This window comes from Oncorhynchus clarkii, chromosome 2 (assembly GCF_045791955.1).
Source record: "Oncorhynchus clarkii lewisi isolate Uvic-CL-2024 chromosome 2, UVic_Ocla_1.0, whole genome shotgun sequence".
NCBI classification, from domain to species: domain Eukaryota; kingdom Metazoa; phylum Chordata; class Actinopteri; order Salmoniformes; family Salmonidae; genus Oncorhynchus; species Oncorhynchus clarkii.
The window spans coordinates 9,149,813-9,170,550 of NC_092148.1; the positions used below are offsets into that span (position 1 = coordinate 9,149,813).

At 43.2% G+C, this 20,738-nt stretch overlaps 1 protein-coding gene across 1 annotated transcript; it reads left to right on the forward strand.

Moving 5' to 3' along the window:
- Positions 1-3,999: 3,999 nt before the first annotated feature.
- Positions 4,000-15,737, forward strand: LOC139420771 (extracellular matrix protein 1-like). The gene is made up of 10 exons (XM_071171006.1): positions 4,000-4,655; positions 5,399-5,455; positions 5,545-5,613; positions 5,879-5,956; positions 6,072-6,424; positions 6,905-7,110; positions 12,539-12,824; positions 13,007-13,224; positions 14,762-14,849; positions 15,058-15,737. Exons 1-10 carry the CDS (start codon positions 4,592-4,594, stop codon positions 15,238-15,240), a joined length of 1,602 nt encoding a protein of 533 aa, XP_071027107.1. The 5' UTR covers positions 4,000-4,591; the 3' UTR covers positions 15,241-15,737.
- Positions 15,738-20,738: the final 5,001 nt, after the last annotated feature.

Consider the following 20,738-nt stretch of genomic DNA (forward strand, 5'->3'; position numbering starts at 1 on the left):
CCCATACCATGACTGACCCACCGCCAAACCGGTCATGCTGGAGGATGTTGCAGGCAGCAGAACGTTCTCCACGGCTGTCAGACTGTCATGTCTGTCACATGTGCTCAGTGTGAACCTGCTTTCATCTGTGAAGAGCACAAGGCGCCAGTGGCGAATTTGACAATCTTGGTGTTCTCTGGCAAATGCCAAACGTCCTGCACGGTGTTGGGCTGTAAGCACAACCCCCACCTGTGGATGTCGGGCCCTCATTACCACCCTCATGGAGTCTGTTTCTAACTGTTTGAGCAGACACATGCACATTTGTGGCCTGCTGGAGGTCATTTTGCAGGGCTCTGGCAGTGCTCCTCCTGCTCCTCCTTGCACAAAGGCAGAGGTAGCGGTCCTGCTGCTGGGTTGTTGCCCTTCTACGGCCTCCTCCACGTCTCCTGATGTACTGGCCTGTCTCCTGGTAGCGCCTCCATGCTCTGGACACTACGCTGACAGACACAGCAAACCTTCTTGCCACAGCTCGCATTGATGTGCCATCCTGGATGAGCTGCACTACCTGAGCCACTTGTGTGGGTTGTAGACTCCGTCTCATGCTACCACTAGAGTGAAAGCACTGCCAGCTTTCCAAAGTGACCAAAACATCAGCCAGGAAGCATAGGAACTGAGAAGTGGTCTGTGGTCACCACCTGCAGAACCACTCCTTTATTGGGTGTGTCTTGCTAATTGCCTATAATTTCCACCTGTTGTCTATTCCATTTGCACAACAGCATGTGAAATTTATTGTCAATCAGTGTTGCATCCTAAGTGGACAGTTTGATTTCACAGAAGTGTGATTGACTTGGAGTTACATTGTGTTGTTTAAGTGTTCCCTTTATTTTTTTGAGCAGTGTATATATATTGATTGCAATTATTCCCGAATGAGTGAGCGTTCATGTGCAAAGGATTAGCATTTCAATTGTTATAATTATCAACTTTGTAGTGTCTTTTATCTTGCGCGCCCTTCTCAGTCCCTTTGTCTAACAAGCCGCTATCCTGGTTTAGCCCACTAGGGCACATTCCCCTATAATTTCCTTGTAATCATATCTACTTGTTTGTTTGTGTGTGCATTTCTGTGATTATTTAGTTAGTTAAGAAATAAATGATTGAGACAATTGATGTATGGATGACTCATAGGGAAGACTGGGTTCGTGCAGATAACCAACCATTTACGACGTTTGGAATGAGACTGACGTGAGGTACAGAATAATTCATTAATTAGAAGACTAATTGATCAGATATTAAAATATCTGAAAGTTATATTAGGAAAATTATAACTTTGTAATCTGAATATTTTCCTTGGTGCCCCGACTTCCTAGTTAATTGCATCTACCTGATTAGTTAATCACGTAATAATAATTACAGAGAATTTATTTGATAAACTAAACAGTCTTCAGTTTAATGATGCCAAAGACATGACAATGGTGTTCAGTTTGGTCCTTCACCACTTCTACCTGAGACCTGAGTCCTGAGTCCTGAGACCTGAGACCTGAGTCCTGAGACCTGAGTCCTGAGTCCTGAGTCCTGAGACCTGAGACCTGAGTCCTGAGACCTGAGTCCTGAGACCTGAGTCCTGAGACCTGAGACCTGAGTCCTGAGACCTGAGTCCTGAGACCTGAGTCCTGAGACCTGAGTCCTGAGACATGAGACCTAAGTCCTGAGTCCTGAGTCCTGAGTCCTGAGACCTGAGTCCTGAGTCCTGAGACCTGAGTCCTGAGACCTGAGTCCTGAGACCTGAGTCCTGAGACCTGAGTCCTGAGACCTGAGACCTGAGACCTAAGTCCTGAGTCCTGAGTCCTGAGTCCTGAGACCTGAGTCCTGAGTCCTGAGACCTGAGTCCTGAGACCTGAGACCTGAGTCCTGAGTCCTGAGTCCTGAGACTTGAGACCTGAGTTCTGAGACCTGAGTCCTGAGACCTGAGACCTGAGTCCGAACCAGCAACTTGTACACAGCATCCAGTCGAAGCTATCAACTGCCTTTTCTGTCATGCCTTTTCTCTCAAGAGTGCGACATGAGTCCATGTGAAGGGAGCATGGAAAGAGGTCTGTTCCAAACTTTTCCCATGTTGCTGGTATACTGGTTGACAAATAATGGGTAATAATAAATATAATGGGTGGTAAAGGTGGTGGGGGCCCAGGTGAGACAGTGAAACTGGGACATTATCATGGGCCATCCACTTTGAACTGTGAAGCTATCTGAAGATGACAACGAAGAGATGCCAGAAGAATAAGTGCATGAAGGGGGGGTTGGTCAACTGTGCCCGTAATTGATTTAGGGTTGCCCTAAATTGTTTATTTGGGGTATCAAGTTGATTGTAGAGGTCTACACACTACAAAATAGTTATAGTAATTTAGACTAAGAATGCATTAAGATACTGATCTGTAATTATGACCGTGATGAGAAAAGTTCATACTAGAATTATAAGTTGAATATATTGTATGTAAATGTACATTCTGCCAGTGTGTGTTAAGTCGAGGGATTTAACTTTGAGTGATAGAACTAACGTGAATCACTAAGTATTGTAATTCTAAATTATTAATTGGGTTTTAATTATGATTTGGAAACTGAAATATTGTTTTTGTAAACTGACTGATGGATTTGAATAAGTTTTTAGTAAATAAATAACTATATGAGTGGAGCAATTAATGTATTATGGATTGATTGTTGTTATGCTGATTGTGACTGCCCAACAGCTTTAGTAGAAGTTGTGTATAAAGATGTTAACACTGTTGTCACCATGCCCCTGCTGAATGGAGAGTGGGAACCCTCTGATCCTGAGAGTGAATCTGGTCCTAATCTATTTGACCTATATCCCATTGCCAAATTACAATTTGATGATAATGATAATGCTCAAACTATAGCAGGTTTGTGCTAATGGCACATAGAGCCCATAGGCATTGCCCTTTTAAATAGGGGGATCATGATGCTTGTCCTGGGTCATGTTCATTAGGCACCAAACGGAAGGAATGTTACTTAACCCGGGAGTCACTACCTGGATTTGCCCAACAAGATAATTTTAGTTTCTGCAGATGGTGTTATAGGAATAGAAATAGTTATTTCATGCTGACCAATTTGAGTATGCTCAGTGTCAACGTGATAATTGTGTTTAGTACTGATGAAAAATGTACTCCGATTTAGATTGCTGAGAATTTCTTAACGATATTTTAATGTTTATATCATTCCGAATGAAGAATATTTTATGTTAAGGTTAAAAACATATTATTTTCAGGCTACTAAACAACTATTGATTTATAACCACAGAGAGTTACTCAAGTCACAAAGAAAACAGTAGCTGCCTCCTCTATTCCAGCACCATTTCAACTTCATCATTTCAACATCATCAAATCATGCTTAGTCTAATACAGTGACAACTAAAAGATACCAAAAATAATTTTGTCCAATCGACATAAGCTAAATATGATGTGGCTGTCCATGGTTCTGATTTGTGAGTGTGTGTGAGTGCCTGTGTGCATGCACGCACATGTTTACTCACCCTACTTGTAGAGAAATGCCAATGCCATCCTCCTCTCTTTCATGTTGATGAAATGGTCTATGACTCTGTCATACAGTACACGCCTTTATTTTTTGTTGTCCTAGGCTACCTGCCTAAAATGCTTGTTCCCTAGCCTGACTTGTTTTCATGGGAAACGATGAGCCAGCTAGTTAACATTAGCCTTCTACATCTAGCTACATATTGAACTTCCATCCTCTCAGGCCAGGGGCACAATGTATGCATTTATGGTTGGATCAGAATCGCTGTTATAATCATTTGCCAGTATGGAGAATTAAGTCAAACCACACGTCCAAATCCTTATCTTCATCCATGGCTAATTTAGGAAAGGGACAATCTTAGCTAGCTAGTCACTGGAGGATAACAACACAACAAGATTCAAATTGTTTCTGTCAATGATATTTGGCTCTGGATGTGACATGATGTGTTTAGAGTGCAGCCAAGTCCAAACTGGCTTCCTTGACAAATTTTTGGGTGTGCCAGGACCATTCACAGTTGAGCTCACTCGGATTAGCTCAACACCGATTGGCTATGACTTCATACTTGTTTTATCAAGGGAGGGCAAATGCTTGCTGGCTTCCCTTGCATTCGACGCTACACATACAGGGGGGAGGCGCTGTTTCGCTCGTTTCGATGCTTTCTCCAGTGTGATAAATTCCACCTCTTGCGAAATGAAGGACAATTATTTATTTATTTTATTTGCCCATTTTTGGGAGAAGCCTGGCATCCTTCCATGAAAACACGCCACTGCTGACTCATGGTGGAAAATATCCCTCCTTCTCCTTCCCTCCAATCACAAAACAAATGTACATGTATTTATGCCCTCTCACAACTCTCATTCTCTATTTCATACCGCTCCAAAAATACTTAACGGTTTGAAAAGGAAGGACCTTGATTTGACGCTCAAGTGTCGTTTCCTGAACTTGACGTGGCTTTGGAACGACTTTGCGAAACACAGGGAGAGTGGGGTGGTGAAAAGGGGCGAAACAGAGAGAGTGGAAACAGTCCTGTGAAAGAGGACAAGGATATCAGACACCTCCCGTGTCAGTACTCGAAATGGGTTGGTCTTGGGCTCTAGTTTGCTGGTGTGCATTAGTGCTGGTGTCCGCGGCATCTGAAGGTTTGTAGCATACGAGTTTTTTTTTGTTGCATGTAATCATCAGTTATTTTTGTCCTTGTTTTATGTACTGGTTTGTTTATGGCTCACCTCCTGTTTGTGCATGGTCTGTTAGAAGTGCGCAGAAGAGGCCATTTTTATGCACTATCGAGATCATGAAGAAAAACATTATTTGTTGGACGTGATACATTCCATTCCACCAGTTTAGTGTGGAACAACTTTGTCCAAGACTACTAACAGTATAACTATTATTTTAGGTGTAACAAACATCTAGACTAAAAAATTCACACCATGTTAATTAAAGGTGCAATATGCAGAAGTCGCTCCGCAATTTCCTGCTTGATACAATTCAAATAGTTAACCTAATTTCAGTTTGTGACAAAACAAGCAATGTGTAGTGTAGAGAATCATTGTACCATCTAAACCGCTATGAAATACATTTTCAATAGGCAAAATATTTGTATTTTAAGCTGTTTGAAGCTGGTATACAAAACCAGAAGCAAAAATGTAACTTAAGAAATTGGAATGATAGAAATAGCGCACATAGAACAGATCTTCCGCTTCTTAGACTTGCTTTCAATGAGAATAACATATCTATAAGTCATATTTCTATGTGAAATCTAGGTGGTGGACAACAGTACTGACATTACATGGTCAGAGTGTGATGGCTTATGTAACCAGTGGGCGTGTGTGCTGGTCTCTTGTGTTTTTATGTCTGTGTTTACATTCTCTCATCCCTTCCATAGATAGGCCTGGCATGTTACAGCGAGAGGCCTCCTTTGACCTAGAGGAGCTCCTGCAAGGTTAGTGTGTGTGTGTGTGTGTGTGTGTGTGTGTGTGTGTGTGTGTGTGTTTCAATGCCTTCACAGTGCTGTGTGTATATGTCTTCCAGGGGCGAGTCAGCTAGAGCCTGATATAACCCAGAGGGAGGTGGACTTTGGGGGACTCTGGGAACCCATAGGTGAGTGTGTTCTAACTGTAACCCATAGGGGAGTGTGTTCTAACTGTAACCCATAGGAGAGGTGGGTTTGTTCTATCCAGCCTATTCACAGATCTGTCAGTGTTAATGAAAGAAAGGAGACGAGAGAAGGAAAGTATTCCAAAGTATTTGGGACACATCCTCTCCTATGCCCATGCCATTCTGCCATGTAATTAATACAGTGTAGGCACATGACACGCTATTAGTGTATGGCTGTCAGTATTAACTCCTGTCTGTCACTGTGTAGAGTTTCCTGTCATGGAGCAGAGAGAGGTCACCCATGAACATATGAAGCCTTACCTGCTCAAAGTCCTCAAGGAGAGAGGTGGGTGGCGATGCCTTCCCTGCTGGTATACTTCATATCACACAGCTAATGGAGTATGACGTGTGTGTTGTATCCTGTGTGAGGGAGGTACAGTAACAGAAGTGTGTGTTCTCAGCGGGCTCCAGGGCAGCTGACGTAGACATCACCCAGAGGGAGATCACCCTGCACCTGGACACAGACTTTACACCTGGAGGTCGGCCGATGGCTGGGCCTCGCTCGTTTGGGGATTCCCACCCCAGTGTCCTCTTCCCCCCCGGTCAGCCATCCCTTGACAACCTCCAGGCCATCTGTCTCCATAGCAGCCGTCGTCCCCGGTACCCTGCCTACTCCTTACCCCAGACAGGCTTTGGCTACACTCGTCGTCAAGGTGACGCCGTCAACCGGATAGAGTCCTGGTACAGCGCATGTTGCCATAGGAACGGGACACAGCAGGTCCAGGAAGTGACGCTGTGCTGCGTCACACAGGCGGTGAGTGTTTCTGTGGCAACATTTGATTCTGTCCTGTTCCATTCTGTCCCGTCGTGTTCAGTTCTGGTCCGTTCACTCCTATTGTACCAACAGAACCGCCTTCTATGTGCGCAGATGTAGTATCGATGAGGACAGACGATGTCTAGGGGAGATGAGACGGTAGTAGTGATGAGGATGTCTAGGGAAAATAAGGAAAAGGGGGATACCTATACATTCAACTGAAATGTGTCTTCTGCATTTAACCCAACCCGAGACAGTAGTAGTGAAGACAGAGGATGCATAGGGAAGATGAGACTCAGCAGAAGGAAAGCCCATACAGACACAACAGATAAGCCTTGGCGTCTATCTGTATAGCTGTGTAGAGGGGAAGGTGTTCATGAGTCAGGCCCTTGAGGGCTAAAGCTTTACCTTCACCATTTTAGGACTTATTTTATATCTATTTCTGATGTGTGAATTGATGTTTGTATATGTCACTTACAGTGGGAACAGGCCCTGTCCACATTCTGTAGTGACGAGTTCTCCGTGAAGACTCGCCACCACCACTGCTGTAAGAAGGAGGGCGGGGACAGACTGAGCTGTTTCCATAGGGAAAGCCCAAACCCCACCTACCTGCCGACCACCCAGGGAGAAGGCTCCTCCCCCATACCTGAACCTGGCTTCACCTTTAACCCAAACACTTGTCACAAGTAAGGAGAGAGAGAGACCGGTTTACTTTAGGTTTAGGGTAGGGCTGTTTTGGTGACGGTATTACGTGACTGTTTAGTCACAGTAACTAGGCTTCTCCAAAACTGCGCTCTGATGGTGCTGATGATCATTAGTAGAGTACCAAACTTGCTAACAGTCAGTTGCTAATGTGCTGGTACTCAGCACCTTACTGTCTCTCTGATCACTCTGACATCAATAGAAATGTAATTGAAAATCTAAACAAACACTTCATGTTGCGCAACATTTCTATAGGCTATGCAATCGACAAAACAATTTTTATGGCCTCTTTTAAAAAGAGGATCCCATCAGCTTTCTATTGACTAGGCCTACTATATTTATTTCTCAACTTTCCAAATATTAAGCACATTGCTTTGATTTACAACAGGAGTATAGCCTACCTGGCTGGGATGAAAATTAACTATGGGAAAGCTCCCCTATTCCAATAGGTGCATGATAATGGTCCATTCTAAATCATAACACATTTCACACACATTATTTAGTATGTGTAAAGACCAGATTAAAATAGTCTGATTAGTGACAATATTATCACTTGTGAATGATGTATTATCACTTAATGATTCCCTGCATGTGCAGTAAGGCAAGAAACGGCACGTGCCTTTTTTAGTCCTACTTTTTCAAATCGCACGTCATGTAGCCTAGCCCATAGGCCTATAACCCCTGGGACACGGTAAGAGAGCACATAGCCCATAGGCCTATAACCCCTGGGACACAGTAAGAGAGCCCATAGGCCTATAACCCCTGGGACACGGTAAGAGAGCACATAGCCCATAGGCCTATAACCCCTGGGACACGGTAAGAGAGCACATAGCCCATAGGCCTATATGTTTTGATAAGGGTTGTATCATAACTAACGTGGCCAAATAACTCCAAACACAGCCTGCAGACCTAGAACCCCTGGGACACGGTAAGAGAGCACATAGCCTACAGGCCTAGAACCCCTGGGACACGGTAAGAGAGCACATAGCCTACAGACCTAGAACCCCTGGGACACGGTAAGAGAGCACATAACCTACAGAGCCTAGTGAAACATGTGTTCTTATAAACTCCGTCATTGCGCAGTTGCGTGTGAAAACAGAGTTTTGACTGGCCATTATATAAAAGAGGATCCCAGCTTTCTTGTGCTGATATATTTGTCGGTGTAGCCTAACTGGCATACATAGGCAGTGTGTGTGTTTCATATTTGGGGAAGATATGTTTCACAGTAAAAATGCTCCTTTTATAATAAAGCATAATGCTGTTTCTTATGTAAAATAGCCTACTATTGGAAATATGAGTAGATTGGATGGTCATAATTTAGGCTAATAATAGAACTCAATCATTGTTCACAAAACAATACCATTCAATGCATGGCTGAGCGTGTATAGCATAGACTAGAGTATGGCTAGGCTGTATCAGATAGGCCTACGTTTATTCTTTGAACGGGAAAAATGTTGTTTTATGAACACATTTCATGCATTTCTACTACACTATATATGACTGGAGACATTAGCAGAATATGTTTTTAATAGGACAAGTTAAAGGGTAGCCTACTCTGTTGACAGTGGAAACAATTTCAATAAAAAAACGACACTGTCTATATAATAGGCCTACGAGAAGGGCACAAATAGAATATGACGTCCATCTGGAAGAGGTGGGCCATTCTAATCAAAAGTAATTCCACACATATTAGTAGGCTATATGTAAAGATCAGATTCAATTAAGAAGAGTCTGATGGGTGAGAATATTATCAAGTGCTTGTCAAATTGTGAATGATGAAGTGTGTGCAGCCTGCGTGAGAAACGGAGCAGAGCACATGCCTTTCCTGCTTTTTTTCTAAAGCATCATCAGTCGCATCATGCAGCCTTAGAACCTATTCAATATCAAAACCTTTAGCCGAACATTTGTATGACAACTAAAGCTGCATAAATAACTCAAAATTAAGTATATAAAGTACATTCGGAAAGTATTCAGACCCCTTGACTTTTTCCATGTTATGTTACAGCCTTATTCTAAACTGGATTAAATCGCTTTTACCCCCTCAATCTACACACAATACCCCATAATGCAAAAACATGTATTTATTTTTATACAGAAATGTGACATTTACATAAGTATTCAGACACATTACTCAGTATTTAGTTGAAGCACCTTTGGCACCGATTACAGCCTGGATTTTTCTTGGGTATGACGCTACAAGCTTGGCACACTTGTATTTGGGGAGTTTCTCCCATTCTTCTCTGCAGATCCTCTCAAGCTCTGTCAGGTTGAATGGGGAGTGTTGACCGCACAGCTATTTTCAGGTCTCAACAGAGATGTTCGATCGGCCACCACCATGCCATCACCATGCTTCACCATAGGGATGGTGCCAGGTTTCTTCCAGGCGTGACACTTTGGTTTCATCAGACCAGAGAATCTTGTTTCTCATGATCTGAGATTCCTTTAGGTGCCTTTTGGCAAACTCCAAGCGGAATGTCATGTGCCTTTTACTGAGGAGTAACTTCTGTCTGGCCTCTCTACCGTAAAGGCCTGTTTGGTGGAGTACTGCAGAGACGGGAGAACCTTCCAGAAGGACAACCATCCCCACAGAGGAACTCTGGAGTTCTGTCAGAGTAACCATCGGGTTCTTGGGCACCTCCCTGACCAAGGCCGTTCTCCCCTGATTGCTCAGTTTGCCCGGATGGCCAGCTCTAGGAGTCTTGGTGGTTCCAAACTTCTTCCATTTAAGAATGATGGAGCCCACTGTGTTCTTGGGGACCTTCAATGCTGCAGAAATGTTTTGGTACCCTTCCCCAGATCTGTCCCTCGACACAACCCTGTCTCAGAGCTCTATGGACAATACCTTCGACCCCATGGCTTGGTTTTTGCTCTGACGTGCACTGCCAAATGTGGGACCTTATATAAACAGGTGTGTGCCTTTCCAAATCATATCCAATCAAATTAATTTACCATAGGTGGGATTCCAAGTTGTAGAAACATCTCAAGGATGATCAATGGAAACAGGAAGCACCAGAGCTCAATTTACAAAAAAAAAAATGTGCTTTCTGGATATGGGGTATTGTTTGTAGATTGAGAATTTGTTTTCTTTAATCCATTTTAGAATAAGGCTGTAACAAAAATACAAAAAATGTGGAAAAAGTCACCTGTGCTGAATACTTTCCGAATTCACTGTAGGAGGACCTGCTTCTTTGTTAATGAAAAAATAGCTGCATGTGCGCACTTTCTTGGAAATCCTTCAGAGAAAATATCCTTTCTATTGTATTTCAGCTATGTTCATTGTGTTCTTTATACTATAAAATAATGCCACGATATTCTAAGACAATCTTGCCTGCTAAATGAACTAGTGTAGCACACAGCCATATGGCATAGTCTGATCAGTGACTGACATAAGGACAACTGAGTTAATCTACTCTACTCTGTTCATCTTAGACTACATTTTCTTCATATCATGTTTCTTTAGACCTGTCTAAAATAATTATTTGGGATTTATTGTGACGGTGTAGGCCAGGTATTCCCAAACTGGGGTACGCATTGCCGTCGGGAGTACGCCAAATAAGTGTGATTCACATTTTTTAAATTGTTTTATAATACTTTTTTTTCTCTTCACATTTTCAAACAGTCCAACTATATTTTTCTTGCTTTAGTAGCCTCGTTTCACTGCCAAAAATAAAATTAAACCAACTAGTGTTCAGCGAAATAACAACACAATGTCAAATACAGGTAGCCTAGTCAAATAATGAACATCCAATCACGTTAACCGTTACTCTCTTGTGGGAATTCCACTAACGGTCCGTATGTAGCCAAACGCTGCTGCTTATTCCGTTTGCTCCAAAATGTATTCAAAAAAGAAATAATTAAAGGGACACATACCAGCTCTACTGGTAGTACTGCTACTACCAGCAGTACTACACCTGCACCTGTTGACAACACAAGTTGTTCTGCTTCCACGAACACATCTAATGCTAGCATCAGTAATTCTACATTTGTTGTTAGCCCAGGTAGCATGGACACTGACAGTTGTGAATCTGATGCAGCCGAAGAGCTACTGCCCCCTTAGACGCTCCCCTTACACGGGAAAGCACCGAACAACAGACGGGGACGTTGGACCATCGAAGAGGCGCAAATATGATGAGAACTACATTGATTTGGGGTTCACTTATATTGGGAGTAATGCCTTTCCTCAGCACTGTGTGTTATATGTGCAAAAGTACTATCTCACAACTCGATGAAACCTTACCTCTTGCACAGACATATAGAAACAAAATAAGAGAATTAAGATGACTTTCGAGTAGTAAGACATGTATAAAAGCAACAGATACCATTAATAAGAAGGGCTAGAAGTGTCTTATATAGTGAGCTACCGAGTGGCTAGGACAGGCAAGCCCCGTACTATTGTGGAGGACTTAATTCTGCTGCCGCGGATATGGCTGGGGGAAAAGGCCAAAATTATACAGACAATGCCTTCATCAAACAACAGTTTAATGACGCATCAGTGACATTGCAGTGATGTTTTGAAACAATTTACTGCTTCACATACAAGCCAGTGAATTCTATGCGTTACAGCTGGATGAGTCAACAGACATGATGGGCCTGGCACAGCTCCTGGTATATGTCCATTACGTTTATGGGGCGTCAATTAAGGAAGACATCCTCTTCTGCAAACCACTGGAAATCAGGACAACAGGAGAGGATATTTTTAAAGTACTGGACAGCTTTGTGACATAAAATGGACTTTGGTGGTCAAGATGTGTTGGTATCTGTTCTGATGGCGCAAAAGACATGACAGGGAGACATAGTGGAGTGGTAACGCACGTGCAAGCAGTTGCTCCTGACGCCACTTGGGTACATTGCAGCATCCACCGAGAGGCTCTTGCTGCCAAGGGAATGCCTGACAGCTTGAAATATGTTTTGGACACCACAGTGAAAATGGTTAACTTTGTTAAAGAAAGGCCCTTGAATTCTTGTGTATTTTCTGCACTGTGCAATGAAATGGGCAGCGACCATGTAACACTTTTACAAAATACAGAAGTGCGCTGGTTATCAAGAGGCAAAGTATTGTCACGTTTTTTAAACGTGTGTGTGTGTGTGAATGTCTGAAGGGGTACAGGACTATAAAAAGTTTGGGAACCGCTGGTGTAGGCTATATTAAATGGATTTATTATACTTTTTCAAATGTAGATGTCCTAAGGTCTGCATCAGTGGCTTTTAGACTATGCGTGGAAGTCAGGAGATGCTAAATGTGTTCATGTAGGCCTAATCAACTTTCAATTACTGTCAAGTTATTTGCATGACAATCACCGGCAGACAACATTTCATGACCTCCACAGCCCTCGTTTAGGGGTAACTGTAAAGTTCAAATTGTCCTTTTTTATGGCAACTAATGACTACATGTATTGTGTCCTTTCCTCCCAGGTCCCAGCCCGGTCCGCGTACTATCAGAGGGGAGAAGCACAAGAAGAGCCCCCAAGCTACTCCCAGAGTCTCTGACATCAGCTTCCCCCCTGGACGCCCCACTTTCGACAACATCGGATTGGTCTGCCGTCTACGCAAGCACCGCCCTCTCTACACCCCCAAGTGCCTGCCACGTACAGGCTTTGGCTGGCTGGCCCGCCAATCAAAGGCCGTGAACCGCCTGGAGAGAGGGTTCAAACACTGCTGTAAGGGACAGGAGGACGTGCTACCCTGTGCTGAGGGAAAGGTAAGGAGCAGTGTGTGTGTGTGGGCTATGTGCTATGGCCTGCCTACCTGCACTTGTCAACATGGGAAAAGTAAGGATCCAATTCATACCTATGCTGAAGAAGGCTACTAAACTGAAACATCTGTATAAATGATCCTCTATACAGTGAAAAATAATCTTTTTTTTCATCTCTCTCCTCTCAGTGGCGTGAGGTGCTTGACAGGTTCTGTGAGGAAGAGCAGAAGGGGAGACCTCACAACTCCTCCTGTTGTGATGTGGGAGAAGGTGAGGACAGGTATACCTGTTTCTCCTCCCGCGCCCCTCATCCAGACTATGACCAAAAGCTTGACTCTGCCTCTGCCGCACCACAGACCCACACCCTCGGACACATCTGTGAAACATACAAGATCATCAAGAAGAAGTAAGTGTGTGTGTGTGTGTGTGTGTGTTTTTTAATTTGACCTTTTTCCTCCTCAGTCACATTTTTATGCTGCCCAGCCTGATTGTTTATCTTTCTGGGTAACAGAACCAGAACTTTCAGAAAGGGTACATTTCACTGTAGTAGATGGTGACTGTAGCTATGTTTCCCTCCAGTTGGTGACAGAACCAGAACTTTCAGAAAGGGTACATTTCAATGTAGTAGATGGTGACTGTAGCTATGTTTCCATCCAGTTGGTGACAGAACCAGAACTTTCAGAAAGGGTACATTTCACTGTAGTAGATGGTGACTGTAGCTATGTTTCCATCCAGTTGGTGACAGAACCAGAACTTTCAGAAAGGGTACATTTCACTGTAGTAGATGGTGACTGTACCTATGTTTCCATCCAGTTGGTGACAGAACCAGAACTTTCAGAAAGGGTACATTTCACTGTAGTAGATGGTGACTGTAGCTATGTTTCCATCCAGTTGGTGACAGAACCAGAACTTTCAGAAAGGGTACATTTCACTGTAGTAGATGGTGACTGTAGCTATGTTTCCATCCATTTGGTGACAGATTTTAAATATTGCCATTTTTCCACAAGTGGTGTGTTTCCACCAAACTGACTTGTTGCTGATTTTTGTAGTGCACACAATTTTTTTTCTTCTCCATTTTCCTGAATAAAAATCTAAAGTTCAGTGTGTTTCCATCATATTTCCAACTCTACTGATAGATTTGTCACAAACGGTTGTTATAAATAGTAAATGTGCCAACTCTGGTCTTGGCACATTTGCTCTAGCCAACAGCTAGCAGATACAGTGTGAGTAAGCTAGTCTACATGATGAGATTTATTATGGATAACAGCGACCAGTATTTACATTTTTTTCAAATGGCAGTCAATCATCAATCATCATGTCACCAGAATAAAACCCTTCATATTTATTGGAAAGGAACATCAAGCTCATCACTGTGCACTTTCACTACCCTGTGAAGTTGATCATTTATTTAATCTGTAGCCTAATAAACTGTATAGTTTCCTGAGTCGTAGTGGAAGGACCACACCATATCACGTGACTACAAGATTACTTTGCTATGATGGTTATTATATCAATATTTGCACATAAAGCTGTTTCCACCGCCATTTCTCACATAATACATTTTACGGACACAAAAAGATGCCACCATGTCAAACGAACAGTTATCTGTTGGCATTTATAACATTTCACTGAAACCTCCTGTTTCCATTACAGTTGTTGTGGTTTTGTTTTATACGGTATGACCTTACTCGCTGTAAAACTGTGGATGGAAACGTGGTTAATGACATTATAATTCCAGATTTGCATTGTATCAAAGACCTTTACCAAAAGTTTAAAAACAATAGTATACAATATCTTTCACAAGTATCTTATTACAGCAGCTAGTTTGATCCAGGGACATTTGTACATATCTGTCTAACAAAGCCCTTTGACTGATTTGGTTTGATTATCGAGTAAAACAAAGATGTAGTTTACTGAGATGATCTTGCAATCTGCTCTCTCAGCTTCCCTGTAGCTCTCCCTGTCCAGAACTTAGTGGGCCAATGCTGCCCCCTGCCAGCAGACCAGAGAACTGCATGTGTTCAGATACAGGTGAGTTCGACACTTAATAATACAGGTTCACACAGACAACCCCATATCTCATATTAACCAGGTTGTCCCAATGGGATAAAATGAACATGATTGGCCATCAAGTGTCTACAGGATCTAAGATTGAAAGTTTTATATTGTAGGTCTAAGGATATAGCAGGCTTTTTGATATTGTTGTTTTCATAATTTCTCTCTTTGACTGTGAACCCAGCTAGTGACGCTGGCAGAGAGCCGCTGTTCTGCAGAGAAGCCCTCCTCCCCTGCTGTCTTCCAGAAATGCTGCCCTCCCTCCTCTCAGGACGCCCCTAAGTGCCTCTCCGTCCTGCTCATGAATGCCATCACCAAGGCAACCAAGTCCCCACGCCTTAGAAAGAGGAAATGCCCCCTCGCCTGATTTTTGTTTATGTTGATAACTTTTCACGTTTCACTCTGATGGCAGTGGGCCAATCTGAATTGGCAGTCAGGGGATTTGTGCAGTAGTCACTACATGACCATGATAGAATTGGCTAATACAGAAGAACTGTTGAGCAATTGCATGATTTAGTCAAACAGGGGTTAGGGTGTGGGTAAGAGTAAGCAGAATTTATAGTTAGAAAGTTACATTTATTCCATATTTTCTAGCATGGCCAGATGACAACTAATTAATGTATGGTATCCGAGTGCACATAATATTTCAGTATTACTGTCAGTGTCTGTCATTAAGAGGGTGTTATAATGATAGAACACCTGGAGAGCTGATATATCTGCTTTACGAATGAAATCACCATTTGTATGACCACTTATTTTTATACTCATGTTTCAGATTTGTTAGTTGTATTTTCTTATAGCTACAGAACTGCTAGTCCAGTTCTCCTGTTCTAGCATTTGAAATAAATCTGTATATTTTCAAAATGTTTCCTGTGCCATGTCAGAATCATTTTGGAGTGAAACACTGCCAGTTATTGTAATTTGTCATTATCTGACACATGAACAACATTGAAATTATTATTTGAACAAACTGAATTGTTGATGGAAGTGGACCTTATGTTATTGTGACTGACATGTATCCACTAAGTTAGTGTAGTAGAACTTGCATTAATAGAGACAGACAGGGTCCTCACTAGCTGTCACAGCCACAGAGTTTAGCCCAAAGCCTGGCAGATGGTGATATTGAGTGGTTTCATCTCACTGTCCAAAGGCATTGTATGAAGCCGGTTATATACACTTGTATCCCCGGTGGATCGGTTCTTACATGAAACATTCTCCATTCAGGCTGCAAAGGCATCGATTTCCTCAATTTGATTTAGTGGCGAGAAGGCAGAAAAATATGGGGAAAATATGTGCTTTCTTTATGAAACACTATTTTCCACCACCATGCTAGAGTGGCTAAGAACGTTAGTCCCAGATGTTGCATATTGCGTTCAGCCAGTCAGGTTGCAGAAGTCTGTACACCCCACCCATAGCAGCGTTGGAGGATGCTTCTGGTTTTCAGGGACACAGTATTTTTTAACTAACTTCTGTTTCCCCTGAAAAACACAAGTGGGGACTCCGCTCTGGCCTCTTTCTATGCCTGCTATGTTAGTTTACCCCTGGCTGAACTGGGAGGGCAACGTCAGGGAAGAGCGCGCTTGTTTGAAATGGAAAAGCGTTGCAGTAGCTTTTGATAAAGAACATCAAGACGAAGATTGTGGAGATTGTGACAGCCGGCTAAATGGCATCCCTTGAGAATGCAAGAACAAGATGTATGTCAGGAGAAGTGCAGTATTATCATAAGGAGATGTATATTTGGAATACGGAGGAGGAATGGAGGGAAAAGAGAGGCAGAGGAGGTCTAAGAGAGAGAGGAAGGAAGAGGCTGAGCTTGAGTTGGTTACAAATGGTGGAAAAAAGGGAGATGATTTGTTAGTATAGAGACAAAGTAGAATCTCAATTCAACAGCTCAGACACAAGAGGTATGTGGCAGGGTCTACAGTCAATCACGGATTACAAAAAGAAAACCAGCCCCGTCACGGACCAGGATGTCTTGCTCCCAGGCAGACTAAATAACTTTTTTGCCCGCTTTGAGGACAATACAGTGCCACTGACACGGCCCGCAACTAAAACATGCGGACTCTCCTTCACTGCAGCCGACGTGAGGAAAACATTTAAACGTGTTAACCCTCGCAAGGCTGCCGGCCCAGACGGCATCCCCAGCCGCGCCCTCAGAGCATGCGCAGACCAGCTGGCTGGTGTGTTTACGGACATATTCAATCAATCCCTATCCCAGTCTGCTGTTCCCACATGCTTCAAGAGGACCACCATTGTTCCTGTTCCCAAGAAAGCTAAGGTAACTGAACTAAATGACTACCGCCCCGTAGCACTCACTTCCGTCATCATGAAGTGCTTTGAGAGACTAGTCAAGGACCATATCACCTCCACCCTACCTGACACCCTAGACCCACTCCAATTTGCTTACTGCCCAAATAGGTCCACAGACGATGCAATCTCAACCACACTGCACACTGCCCTAACCCATCTGGACAAGAGGAATACCTATGTAAGAATGCTGTTCATCGACTACAGCTCGGCATTTAACACCATAGTGCCCTCCAAGCTCGTCATCAAGCTCGAGACCCTGGGTCTCGACCCCGCCCTGTGCAACTGGGTACTGGACTTCCTGACGGGCCGCCCCCAGGTGGTGAGGGTAGGCAACAACATCTCCACCCCGCTGATCCTCAACACTGGGGCCCCACAAGGGTGCGTTCTGAGCCTTCTCCTGTACTCCCACCCACGACTGCGTGGCCACGCACGCCTCCAACTCAATCATCAAATTTGCAGACGACACAACAGTGGTAGGCTTGATTACCAACAACGACGAGACGGCCTACAGGGAGGAGGTGAGGGCCCTCGGAGTGTGGTGTCAGGAAAATAACCTCACACTCAACGTCAACAAAACTAAGGAGATGATTGTGGACTTCAGGAAACAGCAGAGGGAATACCCCCCTATCCACATCGATGGAACAGTAGTGGAGAGGGTAGTAAGTTTTAAGTTCCTCGGCGCACACATCACAGACAAACTGAATTGGTCCACCCACACAGACAGCATCGTGAAGAAGGCGCAGAAGCGCCTCTTCAACCTCAGGAGGCTGAAGAAATTTGGCTTGTCACCAAAAGCACTCACAAACTTCTACAGATGCACAATCGAGAGCATCCTGTCGGGCTGTATCACCGCCTGGTACGGCAACTGCTCCGCCCACAACCGTAAGGCTCTCCAAAGGGTAGTGAGGTCTGCACAACGCATCACCGGGGGCAAACTACCTGCCCTCCAGGACACCTACACCACCCAATGTCACAGGAAGGCCATAAAGATCATCAAGGACAACAACCACCCGAGCCACTGCCTGTTCACCCCGCTATCATCCAGAAGGCGAGATCAGTACAGGTGCATCAAAGCTGGGACCGAGAGACTGGAAAACAGCTTCTATCTCAAGGCCATCAGACTGTTAAACAGCCACCACTAACATTGAGTGGCTGCTGCCAACACACTGACTCAACTCCAGCCTCTTTAATAATGGGAATTGATGGGAAATGATGTAAAATATATCACCAGCCACTTTAAACAATGCTACCTAATATAATGTTTACATACCCTACATTATTCATCTCATATGTATATGTATATACTGTACTCTATATCATCTACTGCATCTTTATGTAATACATGTATCACTAGCCACTTTAACTATGCCACTTTGTTTACATACTCATCTCATATGTACAGTGCCTTGCGAAAGTATTCGGGCCCCTTGAACTTTGCGACCTTTTGCCACATTTCAGGCTTCAAACATAAAGATATAAAACTGTATTTTTGTTGTGAAGAATCAACAACAAGTGGGACACAATCATGAAGTGGAACGACATTTATTTGATATTTCAAACTTTTTTAACAAATCAAAAACTGAATAATTGGGCGTGCAAAATTATTCAGCCCCTTTACTTTCAGTGCAGCAAACTCTCTCCAGAAGTTCAGTGAGGATCTCTGAATGATCCAATGTTGACCTAAATGACTAATGATGATAAATACAATCCACCTGTGTGTAATCAAGTCTCCGTATAAATGCACCTGCACTGTGATAGTCTCAGAGGTCCGTCAAAAGCGCAGAGAGCATCATGAAGAACAAGGAACACACCAGGCAGGTCCGAGATACTGTTGTGAAGAAGTTTAAAGCCGGATTTGGATACAAAAAGATTTCCCAAGCTTTAAACATCCCAAGGAGCACTGTGCAAGCGATAATATTGAAATGGAAGGAGTATCAGACCACTGCAAATCTACCAAGACCTGGCCGTCCCTCTAAACTTTCAGCTCATACAAGGAGAAGACTGATCAGAGATGCAGCCAAGAGGCCCATGATCACTCTGGATGAACTGCAGAGATCTACAGCTGAGGTGGGAGACTCTGTCCATAGGACAACAATCAGTCGTATATTGCACAAATCTGGCCTTTATGGAAGAGTGGCAAGAAGAAAGCCATTTCTTAAAGATATCCATAAAAAGTGTTGTTTAAAGTTTGCCACAAGCCACCTGGGAGACACACCAAACATGTGGAAGAAGGTGCTCTGGTCAGATGAAACCAAAATTGAACTTTTTGGCAACAATGCAAAACGTTATGTTTGGCGTAAAAGCAACACAGCTCATCACCCTGAACACACCATCCCCACTGTCAAACATGGTGGTGGCAGCATCATGGTTTGGGCCTGCTTTTCTTCAGCAGGGACAGGGAAGATGGTTAAAATTGATGGGAAGATGGATGGAGCCAAATACAGGACCATTCTGGAAGAAAACCTGATGGAGTCTGCAAAAGACCTGAGACTGGGACGGAGATTTGTCTTCCAACAAGACAATGATCCAAAACACAAAGCAAAATCTACAATGGAATGGTTCAAAAATAAACATATCCAGGTGTTAGAATGGCCAAGTCAAAGTCCAGACCTGAATCCAATCGAGAATCTGTGGAAAGAACTGAAAACTGCTGTTCACAAATGCTCTCCATCCAACCTCACTGAGCTCGAGCTGTTTTGCAAGGAGGAATGGGAAAAAATTTCAGTCTCTCGATGTGCAAAACTGATAGAGACATACCCCAAGCGACTTACAGCTGTAATCGCTGCAAAAGGTGGCGCTACAAAGTATTTTAACTTAAGGGGGCTGAATAATTTTGCACGCCCAATTTTTCAGGTTTTGATTTGTTAAAAAAGTTTGAAATATCCAATAAATGTCGTTCCACTTCATGATTGTGTCCCACTTGTTGTTGATTCTTCACAACAAAAATACAGTTTTATATCTTTATGTTTGAAGCCTGAAATGTGGCAAAAGGTCGCAAAGTTCAAGGGGGCCGAATACTTTCGCAAGGCACTGTATATACTGCACTCAATACCATCTACTGTATCTTGCCTATGCCGCTCTGTACCATCACTCATTCATATATCTTTATGTACATATTCTTTATCCCCTTACACTTGTGTCTATAAGGTAGTAGTTTTGGAATTGTTAGCTAGATTACTTGTTGGTTATTACTGCATTGTCGGAACTAGAAGCACAAGCATTTCGTTACACTCGCATTAACATCTGCTAACCATGTGTATGTGACAAATAACATTTGATTTGATTTAAAGAAGAATTGTAGAAAGTGTAAGCAGATTGAGCTGAAGACAGGAGGAGAAATGGAAATGAATGAGGTTGAAATATCGGAGGTGGTAGGTGTGGTGAAGTTCTCGGAGCCCGAGGGTCAGGATAAAGAGGAGTGTGACAGTAGGAGTGAAGTTTTGGGAAAAACTGGACCCCTGCCTTTTGGCTGATCCATTTGTGATTTCAGGCTGGGATAAAATAGAGATGGGTGCTGTGGAATCGGTGAGGGTAACCAGAAGTGGTCTTGTGATA

Excerpts from the sequence above, each read along its gene's own strand:
- LOC139420771 (XM_071171006.1), top strand. The coding sequence starts at position 4,592 with ATGGGTTGGTCTTGGGCTCTAGTTTGCTGGTGTGCATTAGTGCTGGTG. Across the intron at positions 5,456-5,544 it reads CCTAGAGGAGCTCCTGCAAG|GGGCGAGTCAGCTAGAGCCT; the intron begins GTTAGTGTGTGT and ends TATGTCTTCCAG. Across the intron at positions 12,825-13,006 it reads TACCCTGTGCTGAGGGAAAG|TGGCGTGAGGTGCTTGACAG; the intron begins GTAAGGAGCAGT and ends CTCTCCTCTCAG.